Here is a 21,532-nt window from a genome sequence, read left to right on the forward strand (position 1 = left end):
TTCTTTTTTTCAGCCTTGGTAACATTTTTATGCCCTCATGGTGCCACGTGGAGCACACAGTGATTGAGTCCCAGGCATCAGTGAAGATCCTGTGGATGTACAGACTCTTCCCCATTCCATTATACTATTTTATATATACATATATATATATATATATATATATATATAAAATATATATTATATTATATCGACATTATATCAAGTTGGGATTGTGTCTCTCCTTATCTCTTTGTGGATCATCAGGACAATAAATTATTATTTTTAAATGGGGCATCAGAGAAACATTTCAGTGCATTTCTTCAACTTTCTGGTTTCAGAACACTATCAAAATAAAGGCTTCAATAAAGGGAGAGAAACCCATGTGAGCTTCTGGGTATCCTAGGCCAGCTTTCATTTTATTTAATTCATTTAAGCAGAGGTTGATGGGCTGTCCTCTATAAATGACTGAAGCAGATGAGAAGCATTTTGCATAATTCTTAGAAAACCCTGGGTCTTTTGGGATCCAGTCCGTTTTCCAGAACCATCTCCTTTAAAAAAATTAAAAAAACAAAACCACAAATTTGGTTTTTTAAAAATATTTAACAAATAATTCCTGCTCATTTTGAAAATCCCAGTATCTCTGTGCCTTGGGATCAGTTTGAAACTGAGATGCTATGTGATGTGCTGGAATCACTTTTCCATCTCATTGTGATGGATCAGCTGCCTGACCACAGGCATGAATTATCTTGCCTAACCTCCAGTGATCACCCCAGAATGAACCATTTTCCCTCCAGTTTCTGGTTCCATACACACATTTTGTCACTGGTGATGGCACAAAGCAGCAGGATCTGTCTCAGCCGGGGCCAGGCACCAATGTGGGGGCAATTCAACCAAGCCAAGCCAGGAGATGTCCCCAATATGACAGAGTGAACCTCTTGCTGGTTTCCCCCTTGACAGGGCTACTTTTTCCCCATTTGACAGGCAGGACCCCTTGGAAATTGTTGGTCGTTGGTCGACTTTTTAGAAATTTTGTGTCTCAGGACACCTCCAACCCTATTTTTGCCAGCACAATTGTTCCACCTCAGGAATGCTGCATAACCAGCTGTTACAGCCAGGCTGCTCCAGTCCTGGCCACTCTGCTACAGGCAGGATGATGAGGATGCTGAAGGTATTGGACATAAGCTATATTTGGATATTCACATCAATAACGTGCATAGAGCATCTTTACATTTTTAGCATGGTAAATGACAAAGCCATCTGGAGGCTCGCTCCACAGACGCTGCCAGATTTCTGAAAGGTAGAAAATGCCTGCTCAAAAAAATGCTCTCCAGAATTTCCCTGACAGCAAAATATTTTTATTGTCCTGCAGTAAGTTGAGATAAATGCAATTTCTTCTTTGGTTGCCTTGCCACTGACCTCCATGGCAGTGATCTCTGTCAGTGTGTCTTCTGTCTTCATGTACATACCCAGATAATCCAAAAAAATTAGGATCAGGAAATGTAACAAAAAAAAAAAAACCTGCTGCTGAAGAGAAGCAGTTAAATATTTTCAAATTTTAGGTAAAAAAGGCGGTTGTTTGGGGGAAGAAAAATGCCATATTTCTGCAATCACTTTTGGCCAGTTGCCTTCCAGTTTTGCCTTGCCAATAGCAGACAGTGCAGGGTGTACCGTAGTGATAGAGTGGATTATCTTCTTTTGTAATTATTATTTAATTACTGCAATTGGGATTTTATTTTTAATTTTCTTCGAAGCAATTTGGGTCTATTTTGCAAGAAGAAAATGAAAAGCTCAGTGGGAGGGTAGAAGAGAGGTGTTCATGCTTTGGTATATGCATAGCTCAAAGGAAGAAGAAGGAAGGGTCTTGGTACCACATTAATATTTGGGAAGTAACCATAACCACCCATTTTTCCTAAAGTTTATATATCCTTGTGCATATCCTGCTTTTGAAGGAGCCTCTTGCTTTGTAATACTAATTTCTCAGCTTTGCAAGCTTAGAAGTAGCCCAGAGGATATTCTCTTTTTCCTAAGGCAGAGGCTGTATTTGCTAATTAAGCTGCAGCTTTGACAGACAGGGTTTAGCCTTCCTCTGCTCAGTTACACAGGGACTCAGAGGAAGTGAAAAGCAGCAGCAATGATGGCTCTTCCACGTTCCTTACTGGTTTTAATTTAGTCTAGAGGCAGTAATTTACAGAGGTTACTGCAGTGCAAGGATGATTTCTTCTGTGGATTTTTTTCTAATCCTCCTTTGTTGGATAATAATCAAATCCAACTAATGTCTGTATATAATATATAGATATTTTGTCTTGTTGAAGGTTTTTTTCCTAACCACTTACTATATTGGTTTGCTTTCAAAAGGTGTATGAATATCTTGATATTAAAAATTAAGAAATATTTTGTAGTCCTTTCTTCACTATGTAAATAAATCCTCACAGCAGTGTATGTAAGAGAAGAACATAAGGATGGTAAAGGATAGGAAGACTAAGAGAACTACTGAACAAAGTGAATTATTTTTATTTGAGGACAGTAGCTGAAATGGGAGTCTTTCTAATGTCTGGATATATATATCTTTGTATATATATATCTTTATATATATATTATTTCTTTTTCCATTGAAGAAAAGGAAGAGAGAAACTGAGATTTAAAAATGTCAAGGAAATTAATTTTTCAGGGAAGAAAAGTAGTTATTTATAGAGGAGGAAAGATGTCATTAGTTAATACAAGTTGATCATTTGTTTTTACTGTCAAAATTGTTGAAAATGAAAAATGGGAAAAAGAGAACAGCAGCTGGAACTATCAAATGTTCAGGAGCCATCAATCTGTTCCTCTCTAGGACAAAAGGTGATCTGCATGTCTAACACTAACAGAAACTGATGACATGATTTAAATTAGAGGCAAAAGTCACCTAAAAAGAAAATTTTACGTTGCTTAGGAAGACGTGAGTTTTAAAAAGTTTTACAGTAAATAATCCTTAAAATGCATATTTTAAAAATCATGTGAGTATGGCTCAATATTCATATTGGATGCTAAATCACTTAATAGTTGAATATATGGCAAATTTTTCAGTAGTTATGCCTATAGTAATGCTAACAAAGAATGCTTATGTTAGGAGAGTTGAGGATCATTAGTAGTGATCATGGGAGAAAAGTCATTAGGATAAAATACTTCTTGTGGAAAAATTAATTGAATTTCATCCATTATATCCCAGCCACAGCTACTATTTTTAAAATTAAATTATATAGGATGTAACCTATCTGAGTGGATTTCTGTAAGCAAATATCAACATTTTTTGGTTTTGGAAAATAAAACTGGAGTGGAAAATGGAACAGTCATAACAGATGCAGGCTCTGTATTTTAGGTTTTCAGTATTGAATTAGACATATGAAAAGAAGCAAATCCAGAGTATTATTTTCTCTCCCTCGTTCTCCCTCATTCTTAAATATTTTTAGCACCTTCTGCCTGACTTTAGAAGAAAATAACGTTTCCAAAGTAAATTCCTTTTTTTAACATAAATACAGGCAATTGTAACTGAGTTCCTTAAAAAACATCTGTCATTATCAAGGTCAAGTAGGCTGGTCATTCTCTGACAAAATAGTTCAATCATCACTTGGCTGTTGAAGAAAGAAAATACAGTCAGTTTCTAAATTCAATTTGAGCCAGCTTCTAAATTCAGATTTTTTTATTGACAGACCAAAATCATCAGTTTTGTGGGATTTTTGTCTCTAAGCATATCAAGAGAACCTATGGAATTTTTGTTGGGAGCTTGGTGTTACACCTTTACAGCCTTGCAGATTTTTATAGCTTGGATTTATTTGCAAGCTAACACAATGAAAGATTTAAGACAGTAATTTAAATAGAGAGTAGTTTCTTCTTAAGGAAGTAAAAGCCTTTATTTTTGGGTCAATGAAATTGCTTCAGAATTAAACACAAACAGAATTAATTTTAAAACTTTAGGATTTTTCTGTTACCTTGATCACAAGTCCATTCAAGCCATAAAGATTTTGTAAAGTACAAAATGGCTTTCCCAAGGTTCCCTTTGATTTTCCTTCTGCCCTGGACTATGGACAGAAATCATTGATTTTTTAAAAACTTTTAATAAGAATAAAGAGGGAGTTTGCTGGATTTCAGAACTACTCATGAGTCTGCTAGAAATCTTACTCTGTTTCTACCATGAACTATCAGAGCAGGTACTCTTTGGTACAAAGAGAGAAGTTCCACCTGAATATGAGGAAGAATTTCTTTACTGTGTGGGTGACCACAGTCTGGAACAGATTGCCCAGAGAGGGTGTGGAGAATCCCTGACTGGAGATGTTCCAGAACCATCTGGATGCAATGCTGTGCCATATGCTCTGGGATGACCCTGCTGGAGCAGGGAAGTGGGGCCAGATGACCACTGTGGGCCCTTCAAGCCTGACCCCATCTGGGATTCTGTGGTTTTGGTCAGGTATTCCTCATGTTAACCTAAATTTATAAATAAGCCAGGGCAGTCTGAGTTAGAAGTGATCACTAAATGTGATACTGTAATATGACAGAAGTCATAATCCTTAGTAAGGAAAATATTTCTGATGTTTCCTCTATTTTTCCTTTATTCTCCATTCTCCTTTATTTCAGTGCTCAACTCAGAAACCATAGGAGAGGATTAGTTTGCCCAAAACTTGGGGGTTTTTTGCCTGCTATGTCTGTTGTCTTAATAAAACAGTTTACTTCGAATTCCACCTACTTATGATTTTAAAAGAGATTTTTTGCCACATTAATCCAAGCTTTGTTTTTGCACTATTATAGTCAAACTGCCACTATCACTCCTTGCTCCTGCTAGGAAGTGTCTGGCAAAGTACAACTCTTTCCATTGCAAGTCTTGCCTCAAGAAATCCTATGGTTAAGCAGGCTCTTCACAAGAAAAGAAATTCAGCTCTTGTGCCAATCAAAAGAGAAACCGACATAAACTCATCATATGAGCTTTTTTGATTGTTTGGTGGCATAACAGTGCCTCTGCAGATGGAAAATTGGGACAATAGTGGGATTTGGAGCAGCCTGTTTGCCCTTCCTCAGCAAGGGAGGAGGAAGGGGGGAAATGTCACCTCTAAAGTGGGGGAGAAAAAAAACAATAATCAGAACTACAATGTCTGCTTGGAATTCAGGTGGCTGCACATCAAATTACCTCTAACAGTCTGACTGCTGATTGCTACTATTCATGAAAAGTGGCTTTATTTTAGTTCTGAAATAATCCAGAGCAACAGCTCCCCCCTTGAGTTTTCCCATCTGAATCTCTAAAATGTTCTCTTTTTTAATTTTCTCTCTTGACCCTCTCCTCCCACTCACCTCTTTCAGCACATATTTAAATACATTCAAAGAGATAGTGAGGAAGTAGTTTTCAGTCCATCTCATACAGCCAAAACACTGCTGCAAAGTGCCTCCCTTAAATTTTGGGAGGAATCAGCTGACAGAGGAAGGTTAGTTGGCTGAAGGCAAGGTAACATGAGAAAGAGCAGTTCAAAGGCACAGTGACAATTTTACCTGACTCCTTTTCAGTTAATCACATCCACTTCTGGACACCCATGTCCTGTTAAACCACATTACCTTTGGAGCCTGTCACCTCAGCCTGGTTCCTTCCTTTGTCTGAAACAACTAAAATCAGTTGACCTTCAAGTTACATTGGTGTTTACCTATTCACTGAGAAGTGGAGATCTTGATTACACTTAGGATCCTGGTTCCTTGGACTGGGACTCAGGGCTGCATTTCATCCTCCCTCCTGATTTTTAAGAGGTGCTCAGTTTACTGTTACTTGTAATCCTCAATTGATGTTTTAGTACAGTCCTAAATCAACAGAGATGGGCTTTCAAGTGGACAGTGTAAATTATAAATCCTGCATTAACAATGCGGCCACATTGGAAAATACCCTTTAGTTCCATTGCCCTTTAATAGCTCTCTTATGTTGGCTATTGAATCCCATCTATCTAAATCCCATGGGAATTTTAAATCAGATGTGCTGTGGGGAATTTAGCAATAGTAATATTAATCACTCCCATAGTTCTGACAACATGTAATGGTTTGAGTGGGGCATCCTTTGATGCTGTATGATGTTAATGGTAGCAAGAATCAGCTTTGCAGTAGACCACATCATTTGCCTTGAAGGATCATTTCAGATAACAAAAACCAGAGGTTTGTTGTGCAAGAACTGGTTGTTCACACACACAAGCACTGTTTTCCTTCCCAACAGAGGAATTATTTATTGCTAGGAGACAGCAGTTTCTTCTATCCCAGGGATATGTTGATAATGCTGTAGAAAGCCCCACATTTCCAGACACATACTGTGAATAATAAAAATCTGAGAAATTTCTTCATCCTGAGCCAGGTGTAAAACTACAACAGGAGATATAAATGCAAGTGCCTGTACAATCCTTTGGGTTCATTGGCTCCAAATTTTTTAAGTTCTATTCTTTTTGCCTGTATTTTCATTTGCATCGTGTCACTGCATTGTCTGGGTGCAGACAGGCAAACTTCCTGTCTAAAATGCTGATTATATGATCAAAATTACTGACATTTTGATACACTCCATTTTGTGCTTTCTGACTGTATACTGTGTAACCAGCACAAGGGTTTGTATTTAATTATAAGCCAAGCATTAAATGGCACGTGCCTGCTCCGTAGTTTTTCATTTTTGTTTCTTGTGTGTTCTTTTGAAGCCTCAAGTAATATAATGTGTTTTCTGAGTAATTGTAATCTGCTTTAGGAATGACTTTACAGCTCCTCAGAAGTTATCAAAAAATTCTCCACCCACCAGCACTGGCTGGTGTTGATGACTGAGCCTGGTTAATAGATTGTCTCTGATCTCGAGTTGCTACCGTATAAGATGGAATACCTGGAATATCGTTCAGTAACCTGAACTGGAAAATTAAAGAGAGATTGCAGCTGTGTGATGGGCGAGATCAGAAAGGCTGCTGTAAGAATCCTGTTCTGCCCATATTGCTGCAGGAAATGCTCCTGGCTCTTCTATAGCAATATGTTTTACAAAAACACCCTTAGAAACCATCGGTCTCCCCGATATCAGCACAGATACTTGGGGGTTAAAATCAGTAGGAGCTTACCATCTAAAATCCAGTTCCTATGCCCTGCTCTGGAAAGTGGAAAGGCCAGACTTTGTATCAGATTAAGATGAGTTAGGGTAGATTGAGGCTTAAGGACTTTTTCCATCAGAATGTAAATATTAAAGACGGATAATTTTACCTTGTCTTTGTGTTATTTAATTTTTATTTTCCATATTCCATTTTAAGCTGAATTCTACTAATTCTTGTTATTCCACTGGCGCTCTAGTTTAGCCCAGAGAATACTGAAAGTGCAACATGTTTTTATGTCTGCTAAAAGCCCAGATTTCGTTTGGTACTTTTTATTTGTTTTCTTTGCTAGAACATGGACACTCATATTTATGACCTTCTTGTTTTCCAGCATCTCCCAGATGGCTCTGCCCCAAGTGCACACGCTGAATTTTATCTTCTGCCGGATCCTTATGAGGTCAGTCGAAGGAAAACAAGAACAGCTCCAAGAGGCTCTGACCCTACTTACAATGAACTTGTGAGTATTGTTCACTTTCTTTCACCCCTTCTTGTTTCACGGAATCATGGAATGGGTCAGGCTGGAAGGGCCCACAGTGGTCATCTGGTCCCACCTCCCAGCTCCAGCAGGGCCATCCCAGAGCACGTGGCACAGGATTGTGTCCAGATGGTTGTGGGATATCACTGGTGAGGGATTCTCCACAGCCTCTCTGGACAATCTGCTCCAGTGCTCAATCACTGCACAAGGAAGTTCTTCCTCCCATTCAGGTGGAACTTCCTGGGTATCTGTTCCTCCTGTTGCCTCTTGTCCCATTTCTGGGCCCCATGGAGCAGATCCTGGTACATTCCCTGACCTCTTCCTGCAGATGCTGACAGACATGGATGAGGTCCCCTCTCAACTGTCTCTTTTCCAGGGTGAGCCCAGCTCACTCAGTTTTTTCTCATGAGAAAGATGCCCCAGTCCCCTCACCATCTCCATAGCCCTTCACTGGACTCACTCCAGTGGTCCCCTGCTTTTCTTCATCTGCTGAGCTTGGAACTGAACACAGCACTCCAGATGTGCCCCACTAGGGCTGAGTAAAAAGGCAGGGTCACCTCCCTCAACCTCCTGTCAATGCTTTTCTTGATGCACCCCAGGATCCCTTTTTGGCCATGAGGGCACACTGCAGGCTCATGTTGTCCACCAGAACCCCCAGGTCCTTCTCTGCAGAGCTCCTTCCCAGCAGGTCACCTACAACCCACACAGGTGCAATTTGTTTTATTTGCTTTGCCCTCTCTTGAAATAAAACAACAATACAACATTTTTAGAGCCATTGCAATGAGGATGACCAAGAAGAAGGAATGTACCATAAGGAGAACCACAAATGGTGATGACTGTCTGCTTTGCATCTTTCTCAGAAGTGAAACAGCATCTTTTATGTCTCTCTGTTCAGGAAAACAGTTGAATTTTTCACAGTGCCCTGTCTTTCCCCATAACCACAGTTACATGTTAGCCAAATGAGATCAAGCATCATTGCACCATAACCCAGCAGTTCTGAATGAAGATATGCACAATAGCATGAAAAGTATTAATTGAATGGATGCTGTTATTCAAATTAACATTTGAAAATTGGCTGTCACCGTCCTAAATGATAACACAAGAATGAATAGCCAGGTTCTTTTCATGTTCAAATGCCATTAGTTCACAGCTATATATGATTATTTCACACACCACTGAAGTGCTCATGCCTCTGGGGTGAAAGGAAACATTTGTATGGAGAAGCATTTATGGCAGAATGGGAAGTGGTATAAACTGTGTTCGTTTGTGAGGGCTGATGAGATTGAAACAGTAGGTGGGATTGGAGATTATAATTATTACATGTAACAAATCTCCTAAAGATCTCAAAGCAATTTACAAATGCTCTTTCAGCAGGCTATAAAGTAGAAGGTGTGGAAAATATTACCACTCCACCCTGTTTCATAGATAAGATATGATGAAGGTTAGGTTAGTCAGCAGAGTCTCAGTGCTTATCTCTTAGTTTCTCAGTCCTGGAGTTGTAATATTTCTCTTTTCCCACATCTGTTAATTACAAAAGTTGCCTGCTTACACTGATGACTTCCAGCATTCTGTAAGAAGGCTCCCTGAGTAGTATTGCTGCTCACAGCTGAGACATATTTCCCTCCCTACAGTACTGCAGTGGAATAACAAGAAACTAGGCTTTATTTTTCTGTTCTTTCCTTCTTTTTTCGCTATCAGAGTGGAATAAATCTAATTAATCTGTCTAAAGAAATTCCTTTACATTTGAGAGATATTTAAAGCAAACGAACATAATATGATTATATCATTACATTCATTGTAAGGTATCCAAAATGGACAACAGATAAGAGCAAGCCAGCAACACTGGAAGACAATTATCTTTCAAATTGCTCTTAGAAACCTTTGAATGCAAGGAAATCCAAAATCCTGTCTGCAGTTAGTCACTAGTCACTGGGAGGAGATTTAATTGTGGTTCACGAGTATTCCGCTGCCGATAAAAGAAATCCCGTGAAAGCTTTAATGTCCTTAATCAAAACGGAGAGCCTTCTTCCCAGATGCTCAATCTTTTTCACTGGGAAGTGCTAATCACAGTGGGGACATATGGTTCCACTGAACTTGGCCACTTCCAACCCGATGCCTGTGCTTTAGCAGCTCTGCTCCTCCATATGTGATGTCATTCTGGATGCATTTTTTTGTCCAAGGCTGGTAGACTGAGGCAGAAGCCGCCCCAGGGAAGCAAAACTACTAAAAATATAAGTCAGCTGTCTCTTAAGTTAGTTGCTGTCCAAAACACTGTGTACAGAAATGTAGTAGCCTTTTTTATGAGTTCATAAGTTTTTATTAAAGCCAAATGGCTGGAAGGAAGCTGTATATTAATTTCCTTCTTTGTTCCAGACTGAGAAAAATCTGAAATGTGCTTCTCTTGGGTATTTTTGATTTTAGTTTTGTACTTCTATTGCTTATGACTGCCTACAGCAAATTATCAACCTTGCAAAACTGCTTTTTATGTTTGATTTTTACTCATGTGTGTGAGAGTGAAGATGTGAAAGTCCAGGAGGGCTGACAATAAAACGAGTTACAGCAAATGTTTTGGAGCTGCTTTTAGCAAACAAATCCTTCTTTTCTCTTGTGCCTGTATTTGGATTTTGGAATTTGTGGCACTCATAGCAGTTAATGTTATATTGGATTAAGAAATTGTGGTAGAGAAGAGGAGAAGGAACACAGAAAAGTGGAATGCAGTGTAAAGAGAAAATGAAGGCAGAGCAGCCCCAGCCAGTCTGATGAAAGGGGAGGAGGGGAACTGCACCAGGAGCCACGGCTGCTCCCTCCAGCACCATGCATCAAAACTACCTTGGATTAATTACCAAACCTAGGAACTGTGCCATGGCTACCTATGGAGAAGCAACTGTCCCTCATTTGTGATTAAAATGTCATTAGACTCCTGTAGGTCAACAGTGTTTCTCTTTTTGCAGCCAGGAATAGTTGAATTCCAGCCCTAACTGTCCCACTGATTTGCTGCATGGCCACATATAACTCACCTCCATCTGATCTGGCTGTGTAAAAGGCAGGCAAATATTCTCACAGCACAATCATTTCAGGATTTAACTGTTCCCAGATTCTGGAATGTGTCATTTGTTTTATCCACACCCTTATTCAGCTTTCTCCAGACCTTTCTTCTGTCCCTACATCCTGATAATAATCCTTACTCCAGCTGAATTTGCAATACCATTTTAGAAAGAGTTTACTGGGATAATTTGAAAACCACCTACCCTGCACTGCAAAAGTCTATCATTGCTCAAAGATTAAAGCCTATTTTTGGCCAAAGATTGAAAGTTGCTCATTACCCCAGTTCAGTTTCTTGACATTTACAGCTGATATGTGTAGGTTTTGGTGATTTAAAGCAACAGCTGGTACCTTTAATACACTGGCAAAGAAACAAGGCAGCTTTCTTTGGTAACGTTAGCATCACCTCAACATCAGATCACAGACTTATTCTGAATTATATTATGCTTACTGTGCCTGTCCTTGCTTTTCAGATTTTCTTCATCATCTCACTTTTATTTTGGTGAGGAAAAGAGAAGCTGTGGAATCTGTAATTCATGGACAATCTGGCAAATTAGGCACAGTAAACATGAAAACCAAAAAGCACCAGGTGCAAATTTCATGACAGCCATCCCAATCTATTATTTCCAAAGACTTCTAAATGGAAAAGGGAATTTTAACCCCCTGGTAAGACCTTTCTTGGTGTCCTGTTGGTGCTGTGAGGGTCACCTGGTGTCCTGTGCATTCCATGCTCCCTGTGAAATTCCTGCAATTGCAAGTGGAAATACAGAGAGGGTTTATCAGTCCAGCCCACAGAGGTCCAAGCCAGAGGGGCTCAGTCTGCCTCTCCTTTCCCTCAGCAGTGCCATAGGTAACAGCCTGAATTCAGATTCCATGGAAAATCCAAGCAGGGAAATGACTTTAAGGCAGTTTCAGTTTTCCATTGTCCTGAAGTGAGAGAATGTCACCACGTTTGCTTTTTAAACAGCATAGAGAGATTAAAATTTAAAGCATTTTTCCACTGCAAGTGAAATAGCAAAAACATTTCCAGCCATACAAATTTTACATTAAATGAGCTTCTCTTAAGCAAACTTACCTTTCAGGCCCACTCTGAGAGCATTCCTTCATATTTTTATCAGCCCACATGCAGTTTGCTCAACAGTTTTTGATTAATGCAGGGACTGAAGAATGGGAATTTGTTCTAAGTGCAATTTATTCTTGTTAGGCTATTGCTCCAGATTATTTGGGGTTTTTTAAAAATTCAGAAAATACACCATTATAATTTCATACTTAATCCCTGTGTGTTCTCACAATATTAAAGTAATTTAAAAGCTATTTTAAATCTATAGGCATTAGTAATTGTTTAAGACATGCTAAACTACCATCTCATTTATTTTGAGAAGTATCAACAGCACACCTGGAGTATCAGATATATCTAAATTTAGTAACTTCCATTTGCTGAACTGGGTCCAATCTTTCCCAGTTTTCACAGAGAAAATTATGAATACTGATTTTTTTTTCCCAAGCATTGTTCAAGACAGGTTTCAAATTTATTTTAAAATGCTAATCAGATTTCACGAGCTTAAGCTCGGGATTCTAAGGTGGAATCTCTTTATATAAACTAGATAAGGTCAAATGTATTTCTGAGGTAAATTCACTAAGTTAAGTGAATTTGGCTCATGGTTAATAGCTTACTATTCTGGATGGAAGTTTAAAGCAATTATCACAAAGTTGGATTAATCATCATCCTGAAAGCTGTATTTGAAGTGCTTTGCCTGTTAAATAGATTAACAAACTTGTATTTTTTTTTTCTATTTCACTATATATTATTTCAGATTGTATATGACAGAGTCACAGAGCTCCAAGGCCGTGTACTGAAGCTTGTTGTGAAAAGCAAAGCAACATTTGTGGGAGCTGTTAACATTCAACTGAGCAGTGTCCAGTTCAATGAAGAAAAGTGGTACTCCCTGGGAAACAGTGTAATTTAAATGCTCTCCGAGATGATTCAATTATTTGCCCACTCACTAATGTTTCTTTATCCCATTTCCCACGGTACATTTTGTCTCAGTTGCCCTTGAGAATAGGCAGTCATCTGCTGAGCACATATCCTAACATTTCATAATGCTATTGTCTTAAAAGTGCTACCATGTTCCTGCCACAGATTCCTGACAGCGTGAGTTTAAGGAATCACGTGCTAAGGACTTGTAGCAATATGCAGAAAGTTCTTATGACAGCAATGAAGGGCTTGGTTTTGTTAATATTAAATAGTACTGTAAAAATACTAAATTCTCAGCGTGTGGGGCCTCAGTCTTTGCCCATTAATTCCACTGATGGTGTTGAAACAATGCTGGTAATGGTGTAATTTATCATCACTGCATGTGATGAGTTCACCAGAAGACCATGGGATGGTTCCCTGCCAATACATTTCCCTGCAGATGTCCAGTAAATTTCACATTAAATCTTATCCAATCAATACTTTGGGTTTTTTAACGAATGTTAGAAGTTTTGATACAATGTAACATTTAACCCAGGACATTAATTTGTCAACAATATGTATCATTGTTTCTTTTATTCTGACATCCAAGAGGCAGATATAACTGGTCATTTGTGTAAATAGAGAAGGAGGGAGAAGCTAATGTTCATGAATAAAGAGAATATATTGAGTGTGAGCTTTCAGGGGGGTTTTATTTAAGTTCATGATGCCACAGATATTTGTTCAGCAGTCTTCCCACATTGCACTCCTATGCTGCATAAGGGTTTCAAGTCAATACATGCATTGAATAGACTTAGAGCTATAAAATATATGTTTATACATTAAATAATGAATATGAGTTGTTCCTTTAAGTTCACAGATGCTAATTATGGGCTCTGTTTTTCTCTAATTTGAGGAAGCACTCAAGCACCTCTTTAAGCATTTGGCATATGAGCAGCCATTCATATGAACTGCCCATTGCTTCCAGACTCTTGCACACACCCACTGACCATGTAAATAAACCTTTCCAGGGCCAGGGGCACAGTTTTAAGGCACAGGAGATGTGTTGATTTGTGGTTTGATCTGCTGTAAATTTTAAGTTACCATGTACTTGGGCAGATCTGTCCTACCAGGTGGAAAAGTGGTCAACAGAGGGGTAATAATCCCAGAAGTGAAGATAATTGCCTTCTTCTCCCAAAGGACACCCACATCAGTCATCAGAATAGAAAGTTGTATAAAGCTCCTGAAGTGGGACTTGGAGTGTTAGGAAATAAAATAAGCTGGAGTTTTTCTCAGCATCAAACAAATGGACTTGATCAGGTTTTGTCTAAAAATACTTTCCCCAGTCAAACTGATGCTCCTCCTCAGTAAGGGGAGGTCAGGGGAACTCTGTTTGGATATTAATATTATTCCTATATTCAGAGCTGTAAGAAACTGTAAAATATTCACCACATGCAAGGGATATTGGCTGGCACACAGAATATCATCACTACAAAGATCAGGACACCAAACATTTTTGTACTATAGGGTCTCATGGGAAACAAATCAAGTGCCTTGTCATTCAAGCACAGAAAACACAACACACTGAGACCAGCTTACAAAGTTATTGAATCACCTGACCTTACAGTTCAATATTGATTTTAGATTCCTCTTAGTCTACTGTCTCAGTTTCCTTATTAAGACTATAATGCAATTTTCTAACAGTGTTATTTCCTGTGACATTTTCTAACCCTTGTTTACCACATGCCCTGATTTTCCATCTTAGAGCAACATTAAATAAAACAGCATTAGAATAACAATAAATAAAAAGAGCATTACAATCTATCATCAGGTCTGCAAACTTAAGCATTATTATTTGTTATTAAAGAAACTTGTTTATATAACATCCTTTTTTAAAAAAAAATCATATTTGAGAGACAAATCTGCCATTAGTTGTGCAACTGTAGTCCTGTGGAAGGTCAACAATGCCTCAGTTCTGAAAGGAAGATGGGAAAATTGTGTCTCATGGGTAAGATCTACACTGATGTTAAGCAAGTAGTTGTCCTCCTAGATTTCAGACACTTGATTTTTCTAAAATTCTCCAGTTCTCCTCGGAATACTGTGTTTCCAACTTCCTGAGTTCCCAGTAAGATGTATCCTGAGCTCCCTGCTCCTATGAGGAATATGGTTCTTTACAAACTCTCCATGAATTTTTTTATCTTGCTTTAGCAGCAGGACATTCAAGACTAAGCTAAGGAAAGGTACCAATACTAGCATATGATTTTTTTATGATTTTAATTTTTTTCTGAAAGCTATTTTTTCAGGTAAGAAAATGAGAGTGGGCACTAAAGAGGAATAATCCAGCCAGAGCCCACTTTTTACAGATTTAAAGGGAACACTGTATGTATAATTTTTCCTGTCCCCTTGAAAAGGTACAATGGTAAGAAATGTTGTTTAATACAAATAAAAATGCCAATTTCACATGCTTATATCCTAAAAAATTAGCATGATCTCTTATATGTATTGGACTATTATTCTCAATAATTAATCATAAATTTGAAATTAGCTCCAAGTGACATTAACTCAATTTTTAAAATATTCAAAAGCATTCAGTGTTTATTAATTGTTTCTAAACAATCATAGAATTATTGAATCACAGAATGGCTTGGGTTGTAAGGGATTTTAAAGATCATCTCATTCCAACCCCATGCCATGGCCAGAGACACTTTGTAGGTTGCTCAGAGCCCCATCCTACTGGTTTTGAACACTTCCAGGGATGAGGAGTCCACAACTTCTCTGGAAACCTGTGCCAGTGCCTCACCACCCTCACAGTAATGAATTTCCTCCTAGTTCCCAGTTAAACTTACAGTTTAATTTACAGTTAAATGTAAATTACAATTTAATCTTTCAGTTTAAAGCCATCCACCCTTTTCCAATTGCTGCATACCCTTCTGCTGGAACGTTCTATAATGTTTCCCTGGAGCCTTTTCTTCTCTAGGCTGAACAGCTCCAACTCTCTCAACCTTTCCTCACAGCAGAGGTGCTCCACACCTCTGATTATTTTCATAACCCTCCTCTGGACTCTCTCCAAAAGATCAACCTCTTTCTTGTGTTGGAGGGCGCCAAAGCTGAATGCAACTTTCCAGGTGGGATCTCCTGAGAGCAGACTAGGAGTGTAAAATCACCTCCCTCAATGCTGATTTTGATAGCAAATGTGGGCTATGTTTCCACGTTTTCAATCAGTGGGAACTTCCCTGGCCTGTCCTGACTTCTCAAGTGAGGGATCGCGGCTCAGGCCAGTTCCCTCAGGACCTGTGGATGTTTCTCATCATGTCCCATGGACCTGTGCACCTCAAGGCTCCTTAGGTCTTCTCAAACCCAGTCTTCTCCTACAGAAAAATAGCAGTAGGGCCAAGGACAGCAGCCCTTATTTGGGATACCCCCTCCATAAAAGTCCCTCTGGCTTCATAAAATCATTGTGAATGTGCCTCTCTGGGAATCAGGCCATTGGGGTTGTTGCAAAGCCACAAATGCTACTTTATTGAAGCAGGGGACAATCCCCCAGAACAATTTCTTCTGCAGAACATCACTAATAGTACCAGACATGAGCAAACAGTGATGCAGGTTCCAGCTTGATGCCTTCTTTGGATATCAACGGAATGTTACGGTAACCTGTAAATATAATGACACCTTTATTAGTGTATTAACCACAAGCACAAATATTATGATGGAGTGTTACCAATGCAAACAAAGCATAATTTATGATTCTGTAAAAGCTCTTTAAAATAAAATAAAATTATACTGGAACTGAATATCATTTGTGCTGTTTTTTCTCATATATATATATATATATATATATATATAGTATTTCAATTCTGGTATTTTTGGTGTCAGAGTGAAAAAGCCCTGTGTTTTTCAGGACGTGATATTTTTTCAAATGGAAGACTTTCAGCCCAGTGATATTTAAACATGGGCAAACTTACATTGTAACATCCCAGGTTATGTGCTGCACACATTGTTTTGATAGCAAATGAAAGAACTTGTGAATCAGCAGTGATAGCACCTACAGAACGGTGCTGCAGCAGCCATGCACTGTGCAGCTGAGGCAGAAAAAGTGAAGTGTAAGACTTTCTACTATGACTTCTTAAAAAGTTAATTTCATATGAGTAATTCACTTTATCAAGGTCATGCCATCATGAAACTACATGTTCGTCTGGTTGTTGAAGCATTTGGAAAAGTCATAGTTCTCAATTTCAAACATAATTCACTTACCTGCTTAGAAAACAAAACAACTTCTTAAAAATCCCAGCCTGTACTGCTTTACATGACTAAATGTCCATTATTTCATAATAATAAACAATGTCACTTATGGTTAAAAAAAATTCTATATTTTTTCTACATATATATGTAAATAACTCCAGCTATTTAAGTCTGTTTTGTATAAGTATCCATGTTCTGAACTGCAGTTTTCAAAATCTCTCTTTAGGTGTATGTGGATGCCTGTGGAGTCTTTGGAAGCCACATTTACCTGGGTTTGGAATTTCTTGCTTCTTTTATACAGAATCATAGAATTGTTTAGATGGGAAAAGAGCTCTAAGATCATCAAGTCCAGCCTTTGACTGAACACCTCCTTGTGAACCAGGGCATGGCACTGAGTGCCACATCCAATTGTTTCTTGAACACCTTCAGAGATGGTGGTTCCACCTCCTGTCTGAGCAGCTCTCTCTAATAATGAACAACCCTACCGTTGACAAAATTCTCCCTGATGTCCAACTGAACCTTCCCTGGCACAGCTTGAGCCATTTCCCCTTGTTTTGTCATACTACACATAAAGTCCTCTGGTATTTAAGGTTCAGATTCTAGGCAGCAAATATTAAAGCTGGTTGTAGGCAATTTACATTTGAGATCAGTTTTTAAGGCATGCACACAATATGTGGAAGGCTTGGTTGATTTCCTATCCAAAGATACACTTCAAAGACTAATACTAATTTCTGAAGACTTGTGTTCTAGCTCCTACCTACAGAATACTCTACGAAGTTTCCTGAGAGAAGTAAAACTTTTTTTTTATTGAAATTGCCCCAATTTGCATTAAATAATTAACTACTCTTGGATCCCATGATAATAGAGGTAAAAATTGAGTTCCTGTCCTGTATTAGTATTCACCATGGCAGATTCATTGGCACAGGGATTGTGAGAGAGGACTCCCCCCTCCTATTTGCCTTTAACCACCCAGGTAGAGAATTTTTCTCAGTTTCAGCCCCTCTGAGTATAGCTACATAATCACTACATGGAAAATCAAATTCTGCTGCAGCTGGACAGCAAGCATTCCTCCCCAGTGGAGTCTACAAGTAGTTGGGAGTCTGCTGCTGGGGAAAGGAAGGCAGTGTGGATATAGATTTGAATCCTTTCAAAAGAAAATGCAGAGGAGGGAGGAAATGGCACAACTTTGCCCCTCTGGCTGTCAAAGAAAATAAAAGATGTAAGCACTGCTCAGCTTTTGGAAGCAACTTGCCCTCAGGGAAACCTCAGGGATATGAATCCTAGGGACCTGGGGACAGTCCTGTAGTACAGATTTAAGCAATTGGAATGCTGAAGACTAAGACTGAAATCCATGCTCACTCTCCAGCATATTAGGCAGTTCTTGCCTTGTCTTCTGCTTGTTGTGACTCCCTCTGCAAGAACATTATTTTCCTATTTCACTGTTTAGAGAGTACTTGGATACCTAAAACAAAACCATCGTTCCAGACCTGGTTTTAGAGATCTCAATGTTAAGCATTGCAATGAATGCTTGTAATAAATTTTGAAATTATTTATCACTTTCCCTCTTAGAAACATTTTATTTATGGCCTCTGGGCATCCTGATAGCAAATTACTTTTTTTATATTGTGTTAAGTGGGGATTAGGGCAATTTGTTTGGCATCATTTATAATTTTTGTACCTAGACTCACTCCCTAGAATTTTAATTATTGCACTGAAAATGTTTCCTCAGAAGTCTACTGCTCTTACTTTTCCAAAATATGAATCCCTTATTTGTAACCAAAATTATAAAGACATTAAACCTCACTGAAAATTTGTATCTAAAAAAACCTCAATCAATAATTTTGCAAGTACTTGTAAGCAGCAGTGCTTGATATTTGAATTTGTCTCAGATATTGCGAATTGTTAGGTTGAGTGTTCTTTCATTATCCAGAAGTATACAAATAAAAGGAAACTAAAAGGTTATCAGTGTAAAAATTCATGTTGTAGAAAAACAACTGAGCTCAAAGAGTAATGTCATTTTTCTTGTATAACTCCTCAGCCTCAACTAAGAATCACAAGCAGCTTTATGACTTCCAAACATGAGGGAAAAAAATGCGCCATTTAAAATCCTGTTAAGCTTAATAAAAAAGGTGTGGTGCCTGTTGCCAGCTCCAGTGTTTTGCCTTGCCGTTTTTATTCACTACTAGAAACTGTTTGTTTTGTCAGAAATAGCTTTGGAAAGCCAGTGTAGTAAACAGCCATTTTACATAAGCCTTTCTCCTTGGCCTATTGACTTCTGTGTCTGCTCTTTATGAGCAGCCTTTTCATTACAAAAGTTCCAGGAACTCTACTGGCTTAACAAAAGAAACTCCAGTAAGAAAAATACCATGAATATTTTGCCCTATTTATAACCATTGTTCTCCACTCTGAAAAGTTGCAGATAGGTTACCTGAGGGGGTTTTGGTGGTTGATTTTGTTTTAATTTGGTATTGGGTTTTGAACTTAGCTGAGTAAGAAGTGCACAAAACCATTGTTTTCCTAGCAGCTCTGACTAGTCTCACTTCTTGCAATGAATTAAAATACCACCTGAGCAGTTTCCATCTAGAATGGAATACTGCAGTGGGAATAATCACCTGCCATTAATATTGTTCTGATTTCAACATCATGGATTTGCATTCAGAGAATATGTTTATTTCAAAAAACAGAGAGTGCCATTTATTCATTTTGTTACAAAATCGTGCTCTAGAAAACAAACGTAGTGCTGAAGTCTCTCAATGCTACAATAACAATAAAAGCCTGGAATGTTGCAGATTTTTTTGAGCTGTTATAGGTGGTTGACATGAAAGTATTACCTGTATTCAGGCTCATCACAGGTAAAGTGTATTGGCCAAGGAATTCGTTGTTAGACAGAGAAATCTCATCCTGCACACAGAAGCGTATCATTGCCAGTTCTGGAACTTGGATGTTAAAAGAGAAAGTTTCATTCCATTTAGGGCTCAGAGCTAATTAAAGGAGAAAAGACACAGGATTAAAATATGATTTCTTTTTTTCCTACTCAATAACTGAGCTGCTATCACTAGTCTGAACTGGTAAAGATTTTCTTTTACCCTAGGTGTCTGTGCCCATTTAAATAAATAACTAAACTCCCACTGACTGTAGTGAGGCAAAAGTCTAAGATAAGATAGTTGGTGTCATCCCTTAAAAGAGAGAAAAATGGGACAAGGATAGTCAGGTTAAGAACTTCTTCTCAGCTTAAATTTTCCTATAGCCATACCAGTTTCATGCTTTTGCCAAAGTTTCTCCTTTCACAGTTTTGGAAATGAATAAATTCAGGTAGTAAAACGTTCACTTGACTAGAAATACAAAAAGAGAATGTGGAACAGGAAGGGTTTGCCTTGTCTTTAGCAATGTTCATACAGGGAAAAGAAATTCAGGGGCTGATTTAAAACAGCAGCTATCTATGAAAAGGAAAAAGGAAGCATAGAAGACAGGCACAGACAAAATGAGATCACAGAAAGCTTGTAGTCTGAGACATCAAGAAGATCTGTATTATAAAGATAAGGGAATGCTCAAAGACAGCTACAAAGAGTACACACTTCACCTGTCAAGCAATTAAGGGATTACTCCTACCAGAGACTTCAAATGAGACGAGTGATGAAGTTACAGCAATTTCTTAAGAAAACCTCGTGTGCTAGTTAAGGCTGGGATAGGGTTAACTTTCTTCATGTCAACCCCTATGGTGCTGCATTTTGGATTTTTGACTCAAACAGCACTGATTACACCCCAGTGTTTGAGCTATTGTTGAACAGGGCTTCCACAGTGTCGAGATTTCTGTCTTTCTCACTGCAGAGCAGCCTCCCCATCCCAATGAGGGGACTGGGGGTACCCAGGAAGTTGGGAGGAGGCACAAGTGGTACAGCTGACCCCAGCTGGCCAAAGGGATGTTCCTTAGCAATGGTGTCATGCTCACAGCTGGGGGGAAGGGAGAAGGGAGGGCATTCAGAATTGCAGTGTCTGTCTTCCCAAGTAACCTCAGAGCTCCAAAATGAAGCCTTGTTTCCCTGGGAATGGCTCTACACCTGCCTGCCCATGGGAAGTGGTGAATGAATTCCTTATTTTGCTTTGCTTGTGTGGGCAGCTTTTGCTTTATCTATCAAACTGTCTTCTTCTCAACCTGAGGGTTTTCTCATTTTGGCCTTTCCAGCTCTCTTCCCATCCAACTAGGGGAGAACAAGCAAGCAGCTCTGTGGAGCTCAGCTGCTGTCCAGGATGAGCCCACAGCAGTGTGCAAAAAAAAATTCCACCTTCCTTTAGAAAGGGGGAGTGCTCCCAGCTGTGTGTTTGTGCTTCCTTAATCTACCAGTGTAGAAAAATGGCACACAGCATGAACTTCTACTACAGATTTTGTGCCAGGAAATCCTAGTCTAGAGAGAAATAATTGCATTTTCTATAACTCCTTGGGATGCAAAGTTGGTGTTTCCTTATAAAATGTTGTTGTGCTTTGTTCACAGCCTAGAGAAGCAGACTGATGCTCACCATTGCTTTTTACAACACTAGATTTCTTTCTTGTTTGGTCCTCTGGCACACCGTAGATTTCTATCTGCACCATGGGGTCAGCTTTGTTGGTCCTTGACATGCTGCTGGGTGGTAACTGATGGCCACTGATCAGCTGGAAAATTAAAGTTGTATAGAAATAACTGTAGGAATGAACTAATTCACCAGAGCCATATAGTAGCCATAATAGAAATAGCTTTCAAA

At 38.8% G+C, this 21,532-nt stretch overlaps 2 protein-coding genes across 2 annotated transcripts in view; one reads left to right on the forward strand and one right to left on the reverse strand.

Annotated features, from left to right (window-relative positions):
- Positions 1 to 13,260, forward strand: part of PIK3C2G (phosphatidylinositol-4-phosphate 3-kinase catalytic subunit type 2 gamma) — a 190,586-nt gene extending 177,326 nt beyond the window's left edge. The window contains exons 32-33 of the mRNA XM_014256031.2: positions 7,420 to 7,545; positions 12,420 to 13,260. Of these exons, the coding sequence (XP_014111506.2) occupies positions 7,420 to 7,545; positions 12,420 to 12,572 (279 nt within the window). The 3' untranslated portion in view covers positions 12,573 to 13,260. The remainder of the gene's footprint in view (positions 1 to 7,419; positions 7,546 to 12,419) is intronic.
- Positions 13,261 to 16,124: 2,864 nt separating this feature from the next.
- PLCZ1 (phospholipase C zeta 1) overlaps positions 16,125 to 21,532 on the reverse strand; it is a 45,532-nt gene continuing 40,124 nt past the window's right edge. Inside the window, exons 11-13 of the mRNA XM_088055054.1 lie at positions 21,311 to 21,443; positions 19,627 to 19,776; positions 16,125 to 16,207 (exon numbers count right to left, since the gene is read on the reverse strand). Of these exons, the coding sequence (XP_087911180.1) occupies positions 16,125 to 16,207; positions 19,627 to 19,776; positions 21,311 to 21,443 (366 nt within the window). The remainder of the gene's footprint in view (positions 16,208 to 19,626; positions 19,777 to 21,310; positions 21,444 to 21,532) is intronic.

Source organism: Pseudopodoces humilis, chromosome 5 (assembly GCF_049639895.1).
Source record: "Pseudopodoces humilis isolate 2021_Gansu_Grassland_sample_001 chromosome 5, ASM4963989v1, whole genome shotgun sequence".
Lineage (NCBI taxonomy): Eukaryota > Metazoa > Chordata > Aves > Passeriformes > Paridae > Pseudopodoces > Pseudopodoces humilis.